General features: G+C 50.0%; 3 protein-coding genes and 1 non-coding gene across 5 annotated transcripts in view; all 4 read left to right on the top strand.

Moving 5' to 3' along the window:
- Nucleotides 1-4,302: 4,302 nt before the first annotated feature.
- Nucleotides 4,303-12,295, top strand: WDR74 (WD repeat domain 74). Its single transcript, XM_061406706.1, is given in 13 exon segments — nucleotides 4,303-5,842; nucleotides 5,949-6,072; nucleotides 6,074-6,107; nucleotides 6,189-6,295; nucleotides 6,385-6,506; nucleotides 8,770-8,845; nucleotides 8,977-9,123; nucleotides 9,290-9,391; nucleotides 10,681-10,781; nucleotides 10,875-10,930; nucleotides 11,270-11,415; nucleotides 11,517-11,573; nucleotides 12,075-12,295. Coding segments are annotated over 13 exon segments (1,278 nt in total). The 5' UTR covers nucleotides 4,303-5,816; the 3' UTR covers nucleotides 12,255-12,295.
- On the top strand, nucleotides 4,316-4,506 carry LOC133241877 (U2 spliceosomal RNA). Its single transcript, XR_009734689.1, has one exon. It is a non-coding gene; the product is annotated as a U2 spliceosomal RNA (small nuclear RNA).
- Nucleotides 12,296-12,354: 59 nt separating the features above from the next.
- TEX54 (testis expressed 54) lies at nucleotides 12,355-12,884 on the top strand. Its single transcript, XM_061406714.1, has 2 exons — nucleotides 12,355-12,508; nucleotides 12,616-12,884. Exons 1-2 carry the CDS (start codon nucleotides 12,442-12,444, stop codon nucleotides 12,819-12,821), a joined length of 273 nt encoding a protein of 90 aa, XP_061262698.1. The 5' UTR covers nucleotides 12,355-12,441; the 3' UTR covers nucleotides 12,822-12,884.
- Nucleotides 12,885-13,106: 222 nt separating this feature from the next.
- STX5 (syntaxin 5) overlaps nucleotides 13,107-15,497 on the top strand; it is a 28,390-nt gene continuing 25,999 nt past the window's right edge. Inside the window, exons 1-4 of one of the 2 annotated variants that reach the window (XM_061406708.1) lie at nucleotides 13,107-13,853; nucleotides 13,946-14,189; nucleotides 15,159-15,229; nucleotides 15,394-15,449. In XM_061406708.1, the coding sequence (XP_061262692.1) occupies nucleotides 13,965-14,189; nucleotides 15,159-15,229; nucleotides 15,394-15,449 (352 nt within the window). In that variant the 5' untranslated portion in view covers nucleotides 13,107-13,853; nucleotides 13,946-13,964. The remainder of the gene's footprint in view (nucleotides 13,854-13,945; nucleotides 14,190-15,158; nucleotides 15,230-15,393; nucleotides 15,450-15,497) is intronic. The other variant, XM_061406707.1, reaches the window with a different exon arrangement.

The raw sequence follows: 15,497 nt of genomic DNA, 5'->3' as shown, positions 1-15,497 counted from the left end.
TCCAGTATTCTTGTCTGGAGAATCCCATGGACAGGAACCTGGTGGGCTCAATAAGGAGGTGATATATGTATACTTAGAGCTGATTCACATTGATGTACAACAGAAACCAACACAATAGTATAAAGCAATTAACCTTCAATTAAAAAAAAGAATCCACACTTCCCACTGCAGGATGCATGGGTTTGATCCCTGATTGGGGAATTAAGATCCCACATGCTGCATGGTGTAGCAAAAAACAAAAGGGGGATGTAAATTGAGGGGCATTGTTATATCAGTTTCATGAAAATAAAACATTAAATTACAAAATTTAAGTGTACCCACATGGAAAGAATATTCCCTTGGCCTTGCCTCTCCCTTCCCTCTCCATGACCTCCCACTGCTCTCCATCTCTGCCACCACAGCTACCCACCCCCACCCCCTAAGCCACACTCATTTCCTGCCTGGAAGATCACAAGGAGACTTCTCTTCCTTTCCCCTGTAGACCTTAAACTTAATGAAGGCAGAGTCCATGTCTGATTTTGCTCATCATAGTCGGGTGTCTGCTCAAAGAGCATAAACAAATGGACAAATGGCTTCCAGGGAGCACAGGTTTCCAGGTTCAGGTGAGGCCCTCACTATCAGCCCCCTGCATCCATGAAGCAACAGGCAGGAGTCAATAGATGCAAGTGACAGAGCTATTCCCTCTTAACCTTTAATTCAGAGGAGGAACAGGGCTACTGCCAACCTGAAGGCTGAGACCTGCCAGGGAAAAGCCCCCAGAAATCGGTGCTTGGGATGCTTGACTGCATCCTGCGTAGATGGACTGAAGCTTATTTGGCTAGGGAGTTATGGTCTGCCCAGGTTGAGTCTTGCAGAGTTTAGAGAAGGTTGGGGTTGAAAGAAACTGAAGGGGCTTCCTTGGGGGTCCAGTGGCAAAACCTGCGAGCTCCCAATGCTGGAGCCTTGGGTTCAATCCCTGGTCAGGAAACTAGATACCGCGTGCTGCAACTAAGAGTTTACATGCCACAGCTAAAACCCAGCACAGCCAAATATTAAAGAAACTGATTTTTTTTTTCTAAATACTTATTTGGCTGCACCAGGTCTTAGTTACAATACCTGAACTCTTAGTTTCAGCATGTGGAATCTAGTTCCCTGCACAGGGATCGAACCTGGGCCCCCTGCATCAGGAACCGAGTCTTAGCCACTAGACTACCAGGTAGACCCCCAAAATTTTGCTTTTGCCTTTGTATTAGTTGGGTTTTTTTTTTTTTATTTCTGGCTACTGTAATAAGTTGCCACTCTAATGGCAGAAAGTGAAAAGGAACTAAAAAGCCTCTTGATGAGGGTGAAGAAGGAGAGTGAAAAAACTGGCTTGAAACTCAACAATAAAGAAACTAAGATGGTGGCATCCAGTCCCATCACTTCATGGCAAATAGAAGGGGAAAATGTGGAAACAATGACAGATTTTATTTTCTTGGGCTCCAAAATCACAGTAGATGGTGACTTGCAGTCATGAAATTATAAGACATTTGCTCCTTGGAAGGAAAGCTATGACAAACCTAGAAAGTGTTAGTTGCTCAGTTGTGTCCGATTCTTTGTGACCCCATTGACTAGCCTGCCAGGCTCCTCTGTCCATGGGATTCTCTAGGCAAAGATATTGGAGTGAGTAGCCATTCCCTTCTCCAGGGCATATTCCTGACCCAGGGATCAAACCTGGGCCTCCTGCACTGCAGGCAGATTCTTTACCATCTGAGCCATTAGGGAAGCCCCTGACAAACCTAGATAGCATATTAAAAATCAGAGACATCACTTGGCTGGCAAAGGTCTATATAGTCAAAGCTATGGTTTTCCCAGTAGTGAGAGTTGGACCACAAAGAAGGCTAAACACTGAAAAATCGATGCTTTTAAATTTTGTTGCTGGAGAAGACTCTCAAGAGTCCCTTGAACTGCAAGAAGATCAAACTAGTAAATCCTAAGGGAAATCAACCCTGAATATTCATTGGAAAGAATGATGGTGAAGTGAAGCTCCAATATTTTGGCCACCAGATGCCTAGCATGCTGCAGTCAATGGGGTCGCAGAGTCAGATGTGACTTAGTGACTGAACAACAAATTACCACAAACTTGGTTGCTTAATACAAAGCAAATATATTATCTTACAGTTTTGGAGGTCAGAAATCTGAAATGGGTCTCAATAGGCTAAAACCAAGGAGTGCTAACAGGGCTGCATTTCTTTCTGTGGGCTCTGAAGGAGAATCTGTTTCTCTGCCTTGGCTAGATTCCAGAGGCCACCCCCATTCCTTGGCTGACAACCCTCTTCCATCTTCAAAGCCAGTGATGGTTTAGCAAATCTTTCTGATGCTGCATCAGTCTGACACTGAGTCTCCTGTCTCCCTTTGTGATCTTTGTAATTATGTACATGGAGCCCATCAGATAATCCAGAACGAAGATGCAGATGCTAAGTTGCTCAGTCCTGTCAGATTTTTTAGCGACCAGGTTCCTCTGTCCATGGGATTCTCTAGGCAAGAGTATTGGAGTGGATCCAGGGGATCTTCCCTACCAGGGTGATTGAACCCTCATCTCTTATGACTCCTGCACTGACAGGCAGGTTCTTTACTACTATTGCCACCTGGGAAGCCCAGTCCAGAATGATCTCTCCTAAAAACTATTAATCATATATGTGAATTACCTTTTATCTGCCATGTAAGCTAACATAATGAGAGGTTCTAAGAATTAGGACATGGGCATGTAGAGCATTATTCTGTCTACCACAGTCCCTTAATTCAGCTTCTCCCTAGAGGCTCTGGGTTTATCGGTGAAGCCTTGTTTATTAACAGGTACACAGTGTGAGAAACCACAGTCTCTAAAGTCATAGATGGTCATACTTTGCTAGCTGTAATCATATCAGTGAAAATAGAACATGCTACTCTTGCTGGAAGGATCTCAACCCAGGCACGGTGTGTGTGTTTGTGAGTGTGTCTGTGTGCTCAGTCGTGTCCGAGACTCTTCGCTTCTTCACAACCCACGATTCGTAGCCCTCCAGCCTCCAGAGACACGGCCTCTAATTCCAACCCAGATGTAGAGCGCAGTTAAGGAGGTTTCAAATAGAACGTTCTGCGTTCACACTAACATAGTTTCCAAGGAAACAGGACTTCAAGTCCCTTTTCAGCAAGAGCCTGACATTAATACCTTTCATACAGCTGGGCTTTGCTCTGAGCCTCTAAAGTACCGCTTCTGTTAAATTTGACCTGCATTGCCTCACCCCCTCTCCCACCGCTGGTTCCTGGGTTTAGGAATCAGGAGGCTCCGAAACGCTTTTCTCAGGCCGCTTTTTCCCCCGCTGTAGGGCCAACGGTGGGTAGTGGATGGTACAAACGGCAAGATGTAAGTGGGGTGGGGGCGGATGTTACAGTAAATCAGGGAGCGGGGAGGAGCAGACGCCAGCCTGGAGCCCCGTAATGAGAGGGGAACACAGTCCTAAAGACCAACTTCCACTGTCACTTCTGGACCGAGAGCAGCATGTCCTCAGTTTTCGCAAGCACCCCATAAGCGCGGGTTATTATTCCTCCATTTAACAGAGAAGACAGGAGCCTAAGTAACAAGCTTTGCGTGCATGTCGTGCGTGCTAAGTCCCATCAGTGGTGTTCGACTCTGCGAATGTAACCTACCAGGCTCCTCTGTCCATGAGATTCTCCAGGTAAGAATATTGGAGGCGATGGTGACCTCCTCCAAGGGATCTTCTCGACTCAGGGATCGAACCTGCCTCTCTTATGTCTCCTGCTTTGGCAGCGGGATTCTTTACCACTAGTGCCACCTGGGAAGCGCAAGTAACATGGCTCGTGGCATCAAATCAGAAACTGGCGGACAGGGGTCCCAACTCGGTTCTTTGAACACCAAAGTCAGCGCTCTGGAACCGCGGGCCTTTCCAAGTAAATGTCCGGAAGAGGGGCGCCGCCCTGCATCCGCTTCAACAGACTAACGACCACCACAGCTCTGCTGCCCCTTCAGGCGCGGAGAGATCGCCAGTCTCCGAGGGTAAAACACCAGGCGGCCATAGAAATCACGTCTAGCATGGAGACCAATCCCAGAAAGCGGAAGAGCAGCGGGGCGGGTTTATGCAAAACACACAGGGAGTTAGCCGGAAGGCGAAGCAGTAAAGGAACACAATTTAAGGTCTATTTCCACAATTTTAGTAATTACTATGAATCAGAAATGATGAAAAATTGGTTTTAAGAAAGACTGAACTTTGAGAAAAATCTAATGATTAGGCCATAAAAGTCACCACAACCTAAAAAGCTACACTAAGACTAAGGCTGGCCCGGAGACAAGCAGGATAGTATCGCTTCTCGGCCTTTTGGCTAAGATCAAGTGTAGTATCTGTTCTTATCAGTTTAATATCTGATACGTCCTCTATCCGAGGACAATATATTAAATGGATTTTTGGGATTAGGAGTTGGAATAGGAGCTTGCTCCGTCCACTCCACGCATCGACCTGGTATTGCAGTACTTCCAGGAACGGTGCACCCCCCTCGGGGGGAACAAGTCTTAGTCTCAAAGAAAGATCTAATGTCTACGTTATTATATGTGCTCTTTTTCTATCAGCAGCACGATGCTAGTGTACAGGTGTAAGTATTTGCGTCGTAGAAATTTTTATTCAAGAAACAACACAAAGCTATTTGTAGTTCTTTTTTGGTTTAAAACTTAATATACAATATTGAATAGTTGGCTTATACTAAAACCGGTGGAGATTTAACACTGTGTTTATCTCTGCTGTGTAGTTTTCGTTTAAGTAGTTTAATTTTCAGCTGTAACAGGGGCGAATAAAGTGAGTCTGAGTTTCTTTTACAGAATCTTGACGAATACTGCTTGGGTCGCACCGGGTGCGTCACGACAAACATTTTAAGGTTTTTTTTTTTCGGTGTTTTTCTGAAGCTTTAAATATAGTACAGTAGTTTAATTTACTTTTTCTAACTTTGTAACGTGCTTGAGATAAACCATCTGTAAGGATTTCCGTACATGTAATATAATGGTAGTGGTTTCGGTGGTTGTGGCGCCATTTTACGTATATTCGGGGTTTTTTTAAGAGGTTCAACGAGGAAGTCCCTGTCAACCAAAAAACGTGGTGGGGTCGATTCCCCGAGGCTGCAAAGATCACCTGGAGAATAGTTTTTACCACTGCAATATTCCTGTCTCGAGAATCACAGAGTGGGGTCTCAAAGATTCAGACTCGATTGAGTGACTAGTACTTTCCATTTTCACCGGTATTCCTGTCTGAAGAATCAATTGGGCAGACGAGCCTGGCTGGATATATGTCCGTAGAGTCGCCAAAGCCGTCGGGTCCGACTTAGCAACTAAATAACTACAATTTTGAGAATAGTGACGTGCATGTATTAGATAAGTTATTTGCCGTAGGGAAGATATTGAGGTCTCAGTGCTTAGTACTCTTTCCAACGGGTAAGTTTCCTGGTCTAGTTCTCTCAACTTGAAAACTCTAGGTGTGTATCTATCTGGCCTTACAGCGAGGAAGGCTTTCGAGCAGAGAAATAAATGGTTGAACGTCTCATAAAGGGAAATCATAGTATTTCAGGGAAAGAGACCGTTCAGATTTACTTTAGGGTCTGTGGGGGGCGGTAATGGTGGTTGTGCTGTGTTTCTGTGGCCTAACCCCCAACTTTGTTCATTTTGTCCTATTACGCTTGAAGTTGAAGCCATGCGCTTCTTCAGTGATTTGAATCGTTCTGATATGACCTCTTTTCTTCTCTTGTACAGAAAACATACATGCTTTAGAGCAGAGGAACAGACTAGGGCTGCCTGGATCCGATATCGTGGTTGAGACAATATGCCTTTTACTCCAAATGTAAAATGGTCAAGTTACTGTTCAGATCTCCACAAATAAGTCTCTAGATTTCATTTTTGTAAAAGCAAAACCAGCTGGCGGGGAGAATATTTTTACTCTTCCGGTTCTTTAAAGGCCTAGAAAAGGAGTTCCTCCGGATCCGACGAGACGCACGCTGGTGACGCAGGCGCTGCGCCGGAAGTGTGAGCCTTGGGTTCCCGAGCTCCGCTATGGCGGCTGCGGCTGCACGCTGGAACCATGTGTGGGTTGGCACCGACACTGGCATCCTGAAAGGTGGGTAGCGAGGTCGGGCGTCGGGAACTGCGGGCGTCGCCGTTTCGCTGTTCTGACGCGATTGACGTCCGTGTCCCGCAGGAGTGAACCTTCAGCGCAAACAGGCGGCGAACTTCACGGCGTCAGGACAGCCACGGCGCGAAGAGGCAGTGAGCGCCCTGTGTTGGGGTGCGGGCGGCGAGACACAGGTGAGCGACCGCTGACAGTCGGAGCTGGGAGTCGGCCTCGGGCGCTGCCGCATCGCTCTCCTCGCCATCCTGTGCTCCTCTGCCCCCAGATCCTAGTGGGCTGTGCCGATGGGACAGTGAAGCACTTCAGCACCGAGGAAGGCAGGTTCCAGGGCCAGAGGCAATGTCCTGGAGGGGAGGGCACGTTCCGAGGCCTCGCCCAGGTCGACGGGTAAGACCAAACCCCTTGCAGAAACGCTCAGGTCGTAGCGAGAGCGTTGAGGCTCCCGCTGGACGACCGAGTAGTGGCGATCAACCCTGAGGTGACATGAGCCTGGTCTGCGTGACAGAGACGTTTTTCCTGCCTTCGTCCGTTCATTCCTATAACAAACTTTTATGGAACACTTACTCGATTGTTTATAGGCACTGGGTGAAATGCAAAGGCTTAGGTAAACCAGGCACAGTATCTGCCATCATAGAGTTTGCTTCTTCCAGAGTTTTTTGTTTTTTGGCATAATAACCTTTTGGATGACCCTGAGCACGTTATTTAATAGTTTGAAAGTAAAAGTGTTAGTCGCTCAGTTGTGTCCGACTCTGTAGCCCGCCGGATTCCTCTGTCCGGAATTTTCCAGGCAAGAATACTGGAGCGATTTGCCATTTCCTTTTCCAGCAAATCTTCCCCAGTCTCCTGCACTACAAGCGGTATCCTGCAGTGCAGGAGATTCTTGACCAACTGAGCCACTAGGAAAGTTTAGAATACGTTTTTAAATGCGGGCTAACAACCACCAACAAAGTGGTAAAACTCCTAAAGTAAAGAATAGGAAATGCTGGGTTGCAGGCTTAGTTTTCTTCTGAAGGTGAAGAGAGAGGCTATGAGCTGACTGTGTAGGTTTGGTGAGGTTAATTCTGACAGGTGAGTCTGGAAGGCTGGAGCGGGGGAGGAGGAATATTTGAACTTGGCCTTGAAGGTTGGGTAGAATTTTGACAGGTGGAGAAAGGAGTTAGAGCATTCTAGAAAGAGACTCCTGCCTGAGCAGAGGGCAAGGATTCGTGTGAGGCTACAGGGCACATCACAGGGAAGATAAACAGCATTTGGGGGTTGAAGAGAAGACTCTTGAGAGTCCCTTGGACTGCAAAGAGATCAAACCAGTCAGTCTTAAAGGAAACCAGTCCTGAATATGCATTGGAAGGACTGATGCTGACGCTCCAATACTTTGGCCACCTGATACAAAGAACTGCTGGAAAAGATTGAAGGCAGGAGAAGAGAATGACAGAGGATGAGATGGTTGGATGGCATCACCAGTTTGATGGACAGGAGTTTGGGCAAGCTCCAGGAGTTGGTGATGGTCAGGGAAACCTGGAGTGCTGCAGTCCATGGGGTTGCAAAAAGTTGGACACAGCTGAGCGACTGAACTGAACTGGGGGTTGAAGCCCAGGAAACTTTTTTCCCCTTTTAAAAATTTAAGAGGAAGCATTTTAATATAAGATGAACGAGGTAAGTTGGGATTTAAGGTAAAGTGCTTTAAGTGTCATGTTGAGCAATCTGCAGTTTTGTAGCTGGTGAGGCATGATTGGTTTCTGAGCAGGAAACACTGTGGTCAGAGCTGTGAGCCTGCAGGAATGTGCAGATGGATTGGAGAGGGGGCAGTTGGGAGACTCTTGCCACAGCCCAGGAAAACCCAGAGCCTGAACCTAGTTGGGGAGGGTGGGCAGATATGAGAAAAAGCAGAGGGCTTGGGCTGTACAGATCCTGGGGAGAGATTGGCTTGTCTGGTCTGACACCCAGAACAGGGAACTTGAGAGAGGAAGCCGGTGTTTGATTCTGACCAAACACTAAATCCAGAGCAGTCCCATTTCAGTGCTTTCAGAGCTCTGACTCCTGGTGACCACATCAAGAAAGACCAGCAGGGCCAGGTGCCCCAGGTGGAGCTGTGGGGTAAAGACTGTGCTTTGCAGTATCACAGTCTTGATTGCAGCTCTGATTCTGACATTTATAGCTAAGTGGCAAATCTTATAATTTTTCATAGCTTCTGTTTCCTTACTTTTAAGACCAGTAAACCATTACCTTGATGAGGAAATTAAGTAACAGCCATCAAGCCCCACCCAGACCTGAGTTACCTAGAGGCTTCCTTAGGAACAGGGCTGGTAGGAGGGAGTCTGCTACTACTGCTAAGTCACTTCAGTCGTGTCTGACTCTGTGCGACCCCATAGGTGGCAGCCCACCAGGCTTCCTGTCCCTGGGATTCTCCAGGCAAGAACACTGGAGTGGGTTGCCAATCTCCCTCTCCAGTGCGTGAAAGTGAAAGTGAAGTCACTCAGTCGTGTCTGACTCTAGTGACCCCATGGACTGCAGCCTACCAGGCTCCTCTGTCCATGGGATTTTCCAGGCAAGAGTGCTTGGAGTCTAGTTCATATGAATTTGGGGGTGGGTCGAATGGGGACAGAGAATACCATTTACCCCTGCTCTTTTAACTCTATCCTCCCTTTGCCTGCAGCACCCTCATCACATGTGTGGATTCTGGGATTCTTCGAGTCTGGACTGACAAGGACAAGGAGGCATCCTCTGACCCAGTGAGGCCCCCCTCATCCTGATCCTGATGGTTGGGGAAGGTGGGGCCCAGGGTAGAGCCAATGAAGGCTTTGGGGGAGGAGGACTAAGGATCTGGAAGTGACTCTCATCACCCCTCTCTCATTCTTTTCAGGTCCTGGAACTGAGGGTGGGCCCTGGGGTATGTAGGATGCGCCAAGACCCAGCACGCCCCCACATCGTTGCCACAGGTGGGAAGGAGAATGCTCTGAAGGTGTGGGACCTGCAGGGATCTGAGGAGCCTTTGTTCAGGGCCAAGAACGTGAGTGATGGTGGGTGGAGAGGACCTGGGTCCGAATTCCCAGGAGTCGAGGCCACTGATTATGAATTGGAGACCAGCTGGGTTTTAGGGGATGATGACAGAGGGCAGAAGGAAGGGACACACTGAGCCCCTCCCAGCTCTGTCTCTCATCTACCGACCCCACCAGGTACGGAATGATTGGCTCGACCTGCGGGTTCCCGTCTGGGACCAGGACATACAGTTCCTTCCAGAGTCACAGAAGCTCGTCACCTGTACAGGGTACCACCAGGTAAGGCACACATCTCACCCCTAACTTTATCTGGGCTCACACAGCTTCCTGGAGAAACAGGAGGCTTGCGCTTTGCAGGCTCGGTCCCCACCATTTGGCACAGCCACTGTTCTCACCATCCTGGTGTCATCCCTGAGCTCCCAGAAGGACCACTTCCCCAGTTGAGTGTTCAGCCAAGTGGCTAAGCCAGTGACCTTTGCTTACTACATTCTAGGAAGGAGTTGCTTGAACTGTGATTCTTCTTTTTCTTCCCACCTGGAAGAGAGAAGGGAGTGTCCCCTTCATAGTAGAATCACATGGGGCCCGTGTTATGAGAAGACATGGATGGACTGGGTATCAAGAGAACTGGGTTCTGGTCCTGATGGCAGTCTCTAATTTGCTTTGGGACCCAACCATGACCCTCTAGTATCTGTAATATCTGGTCTCCATTCCTCAGCTGTATAGGAAAGGCCCAACTGGGGATTTTTTCAGCTGGGCCTTTTTTTTTTTTTTGGACCGTACTTCCTGATCCCTGATACTTCCCTGATCAGGGATCAAATCTAAAGTGGAAGTTTGGAGTCCTAACCATTGGACCACCAGGGAATTTGAAATTCTAAGACCCAGGCAGGACTGGGTGGGGCTACATTTGCCCTGCTTCCTCTGCTCTGCATACTGAAGTCTGCTCTTGGTAATACATTTCTGCTCAGAACACATATGAGGGCTTCCTCTCTCCTTCCTGTCCAGGCTTAACTTTTTTCTCTGTTTGAGTTCAGCAACTCTGACAGTTGGGCCAGCTTGCTTTTCCATCATGAGAGGGGAGTATAGATGGAAAGCTCACACATGCAGACCATGGGGATGCTGCTGCTCCTAGCCTGGGGAACCTCTGTTCTCAGCTCTATATGTTCATGTTCCTCAGCAGCTCTCCTCTACTCCTCAACACAAAGAGAAGAAGGGTGTGTTTCAAATGAGAAAGTTTCTCTGAAAGAGTGGATTGTAAAAGCAATGTATGGGGTAGGGGGGCTTCCCTGGTGGCTCAGTGGTAAAGAATCTGCCTGCCAATGCAGGAGGCTCGGGTTCAATCCCTGGGTTGGGAAGATCCCCTGAAGAAGGAAACGGCAACCCATTCCAGTATTCTTGCCTGGGAATCCCATGGACAGAGGAGCCTGGTGGGCTACAGTCCATGGGGTCACAGAAGAGTTGGAAACAACTTAGCGACTAAACAACAATAAATGAGGGGAAGTGAAGATGTGGAGGCGTCAGGGGGCTGTGCAGAGTAAAGGCGCTGTTGTGATGCCTCAGTCTTCTCCCAGGTCCGTGTCTATGATCCAGCCTCCCCTCAGCGCAGGCCAGTCCTCGAGGCCACCTACGGAGAGTACCCGCTGACAGCCGTGACCCTCACTCCTGAGGGCAAGTGAGTGTGTAGAGGGCAAAGTGGGGCTTGGGGAGGACTCCAGGGGGTTCCTGCTGACCAACCCCATGTGTGTCTCTCTGGTCTCCTCCTCAGTTCAGTAATTGTGGGGAATACTCATGGGCAGCTGGCAGAAATTGACCTTCGGCAAGGTGAGGAGACCAGGGAGCCTTGCGGGGAGGCAGAGGTGGGGAGGAAGGGCAGGATTCCCCTCTCACAAGGGGCGGTAGAGCTGCTGAGCCCTCTTTCAGGTGCCAGAACCAGGTTCAATCCAGGTTCTGCCAAAAGCTGTGTGACCTTGGACAAATTACTTTGTCAATTCCCTGTGCCTTAGTTTCTTCACTGAAAAATGGAGATGTTAATGGTAACTGCCATGTCAGCATTATGTTAAACAAGGATTAAATGTTGAAAGAAAGTGATTTGAATAGAAAACACTCAATAAATGGTTGTTGGCTGACCAGTTAGCACTGATACCTGCCCCCTTTTTCCAGGGCGCCTGCTGGGCTGTCTAAAGGGACTGGCAGGCAGCGTCCGAGGGTTGCAGTGCCACCCTTCAAAGCCCCTACTAGCCTCCTGTGGTTTGGACAGAGTCTTGAGGATACACAGGATCCGGAATCCACGGGGCCTGGAACATAAGGTGAGAAACCATTCGTTCCTGCCTCTTGTGCCCTCCTCCCTCCCCCATTCTTGTTTCTGTTTCAGCAGACTTGGCCCCTTAAGGTTCCTCATCTCTTGCAGGTTTATCTCAAATCTCAATTGAACTGCCTCCTCCTGTCAGGCAGGGATAACTGGGAGGTAAGCTCTTGGGTCTGGGAATGTGGGAGCTAATGGTACAGGTGTGAGGATATCTCTGTGAAGAGGGAAGGGAGGCATCTGGAACTTAGACCTGAGACTGTCCATCCACCTGCTGGGTATAGTCCTGACAGGGTCATTGCCAAGGGTAACATAGGAGCATGGATGAAGTGAAGTGAAAGACGTTCAGTCATATGTGACTCTTTGTGACCCCATGGACTGTAGCCCACCAGGCTCCTCTGTCCATGGAATTCTCCAAGCCAGAATACTGGAGTGGGTAGCCATTCCCTTTTCCAGGGGATCTTCCTAACCCAGGGATTGAACCTAGGTCTCCCGCATTGCAGGCAGATTCTTTACCAGCTGAGCCACCAGGGAAGTCCAAGAGCATGGATGGGCATGGTTTTTAGGAGCAGGAAACAAGGGGTGGTGCCTGGAGGAATGATTCTCCTCCCTGTGGGTCTGTTATTGTACCTCTGACTCCTGAGGGCTTCTCCCACTCACCAGGATGAACCGCAAGAGCCTCAGGAGCCCAACAAGGTGCCCTCAGAAGACACAGAGACAGATGAACTTTGGGCGTCCTTGGAGGCAGCTGCCAAGCGGAAGCTCCCCGATTGGGAGCAGACCCAAGGCGCTCTCCAAGCCAGACGGAGAAAGAAGAAACGGCCTGGGTCCACCAGCTCCTGAAGAGCTTGTGCTCACTTTGTAAATAAACAGCTTAAAACGTACCATGACCTTGAGCCTTTTGTGATGGGGAGAGAGTGGTGGCGGCTCCCTGAGCTGGGGTGGTGGGGGTATCTGACGTCACAAAAGCAGGGCCGGGAACCTGCCGGCTGGCGTGGGTGGCACCGAGTGCAGGGCCGCATGCGGGGCCATGGGCTGCTGCCAAGATAAGGACTTTCAGACTTCGGATGAGCAGGCCAAGGAGGCCGGGTCAGAAGGTGGGACCAGAGACACACCAGGGGGCCCAGGGAGCTGGGAGTGGGGACTGGACCACCAGGAGGTTGGACTGGGGAGAGTAGAACTCAGCGGCCTCGCATCCTCTCAGGCACTGATGCGGAGTCGGTGGAGCAACGAGATCGCAGGTCGAACGAAAGTCTTTTGATCACTGTGCTGTGGCGGCGGCTATCCATGTTCAGCCGTCGGGGTTCCTCTCGGTCAACCAAGAGGCAGGCAGTCCAGAATCCAAAGCCGGCGAGTAGGATCCAGGAGTGCGATCAGGAGAGGATCCAGGAGGAGCCGGAGAAGGGGTGACTCCAGCCCTGTTCTCACTCCTCCCCAGCCTTCAGAGAATAAAGTTTCTAACGTGTACCTGCCTATGCGCTTGTGCCTCGGCTTTGGGCACGTAGAGCGCGGGCACCACCAGGGTCGCGGGCTCTTTAAGGCTCCATCCCTGAGGTTGGCCAGTCCCCTGGGCCCCCGGCTCTAGTTCCTTGAGGGCGGGGCCACAGGGGTAGCCTAGCCAATGGGAGGGCGAATTAACACCTGCGTTTTGGTGGAGGGGCGTGTCTCTCGGGATGCCGAGCTCGAAGAGGCGTGGCACCGCCTTCCCGTCATCGGGGGTGGGGTTACGTGTGGGTGACGTGGCGGCTTCCAGGCTTTGGTCGGGTTTCGGCGGCTTGGACTCCAGGGGGAGGAGGCGGTGACGGTCTGGGAGATTATAGCAGTGGCGGCGGCGGCAGGCGGCAGAAAGGAGGTAGGACTCGGTAGGGTCTGGCTGCCGTGCCTGCTCTGGGCCGTTCTTTCCGGGGACGGCGCCGGGCGGGGGGAAGGGAACCAGGGACAAGCGGGCAAGTCCTGCCGGCCCGGCTCGGAGTGAGCGAATACCTCGCTGTCCAATCAGAAAAGCCCCTTTAAGAAGGACGTCGGCGTTAGCTAATCAGTGTTTGCAGACTTCCAGAAGGTGGGACTTGGGCGAGGCGAGGGTGGGACTTCCTGCTTCAAATAAACACCTAGAGATTCCCCCCTCCGCCCACCGACGTGTGTCCCTCTGAGGTGGTCCGTCACCGTTTCTCCCTGAGGAGTCGGAGGAACCCGTGGATACGAGAGAGCCCAGTTAGGGCCTGGGGCAGTTGCAAGGGACGGGCTGGAGCCTCAGGGCCACAGGACCTGGCTCTGGCCCTGCCGCTACTTCAGGGCCCCGGCCCGCGCTGTGGCTGCCGGAACCAAGTTGGAAGAAGAGTCTGAGGAGGGGGACAGCTTGGGCCGCAGAAGCAGCAGGATCCTGTCAGCTGCGGGCCGGTCCTAGGATCTGCGGGTGGCTTCGGGCTCGAAACTCCGTGCCAAGTGCGGAGGGGCCCCGAAGAACTGCTGGTTGGGGCGGGGGATTGGTGGAGAAGGAGGCTGCCTGGGGAATGACACTCTCCCCTCCACCACAGTCCGAGGTTATGCGTCTCAATGATCCCGCGGAAACGCTACGGATCTAAGAACACGGATCAGGGTGTCTACCTGGGTCTGTCAAAGACACAGGTCCTGTCCCCTGCAACTGCTGGCAGTAGCAGCAGCGACATCGCCCCTCTGCCCCCCCCAGTGGCCCTGGTCCCTCCCCCTCCCGACACCATGTCCTGCCGGGATCGGACCCAGGAGTTCCTGTCAGCCTGCAAGTCCCTGCAGAGCCGTCAGGTAAGGACCTGGACTGGGAGAGGCAGAATGAGTCTTATTCAAACCTGGGAGAGGGGATGCTCCAGCACCGTAATTCTTGGGGGAGTCTGATGGAGACCTGGTCTAGCTTGGGATGGTAGGATCTAACAAGCATCAGAGAAAAGGTGGGCTAGCTAATCTAGAGGCAGGGATCCAGACTTTGTTGTTGTTTTATTTAATCAGGAATCTAGGGTTGCTATTCTGAAACAAATATCACAGGGCGAGAAATGATTACAGTATATTTGGTTTGGATAAGGAACAGGTTCTAGAAAGAGCCTTTATTTAGCTCAGAGACAAACGCTTTAAATTCTCATTCCAGTGTAATTCTACCAAGTTTGCTTTGTGACAACATGGAAGTTAATCTAGTTGGACCTCAGTTTTTATATCTGTAAAATGAAAGAAACTTTCCAAATAAAGTAATTTTAACAAAATCACTTGGGAGTGCTTTTTTAAAAAATTAGATTGCTTTGTTTTGGCCCAGACTTTCTGAATCCAAGTGGAAACTGAGTAACTGTGATTTTAAATATTTTTACTGCTCAGTTCTTGTTTACAATTGCTCTTCTATATCCTCTCCAAGAGCTTCCTGTTTATCCTCTCAATTCCCCAGTTGGAGGAATAGAATGGTAATACTAGTTACCATTTATTCAGTGCTTATCATGGACCCAGTATTTGGCTAAAATAATTTATAACCCTTGTGTTTTTTAATCTTAGCAACAACAAAAGGAGATGTGTAGAACTGTCTCCATTTTACATAAGAGGAAACAGAGATTCAGAGTGGTTTAAGTCACTTGTCCCCAGCCCCCCTTCTAGTAAGTGGTGGCATCAGGTTTTGGGTGGCCTGTCCAGTAGAGGATGCCACTAATGCTAGAGGGCGAGTGTAGAGGATGCCTGGGGAATAGTGAAAGCTGGCAGTGGGAAGGAAAAAATTTACTTTTTGATGTTGCCTTTCAGAATGGAATCCAGGCAAACAAGCCGGCTCTGCGTGCTGTCCGGCAGCGCAGTGAATTTACCCTCATGGCCAAGTGAGTTGGGAGAAGTTATGTGGTAGGTTGGCCAGTGTCTGAGGAGATGTAGTCTTGCCTGTGGTGACCTTGGTGGCGAGGACTGGGATTGGTTGTGCTGGTGCTAAGGTGGGAAAGGTCCTCTCCTTCCCTTCCACGGTGTTCTCACTTGTGCTCATTTGCAGGCGCATTGGGAAAGACCTCAGCAACACATTTGCCAAGCTGGAGAAGCTGACAATCTGTGAGTGTTCCTGGACCTTTCAGAGCTGGGGCAATGAACACCGGAGGG

Source organism: Bos javanicus, chromosome 29, assembly GCF_032452875.1.
Source record: "Bos javanicus breed banteng chromosome 29, ARS-OSU_banteng_1.0, whole genome shotgun sequence".
NCBI lineage: Eukaryota > Metazoa > Chordata > Mammalia > Artiodactyla > Bovidae > Bos > Bos javanicus.
Note: the sequence above shows the minus strand (reverse complement) of the source record. Positions and strands in the feature narration are given on the sequence as shown.

What these genes read in the sequence shown, in the direction of transcription:
- TEX54 (XM_061406714.1), top strand. Translation starts at nt 12,442, where the DNA reads ATGGGCTGCTGCCAAGATAAGGACTTTCAGACTTCGGATGAGCAGGCC. An exon ending in CAAGGAGGCCGGGTCAGAAG is followed by an intron (nt 12,509 to 12,615) that starts GTGGGACCAGAG and finishes GCATCCTCTCAG; the next exon opens with GCACTGATGCGGAGTCGGTG.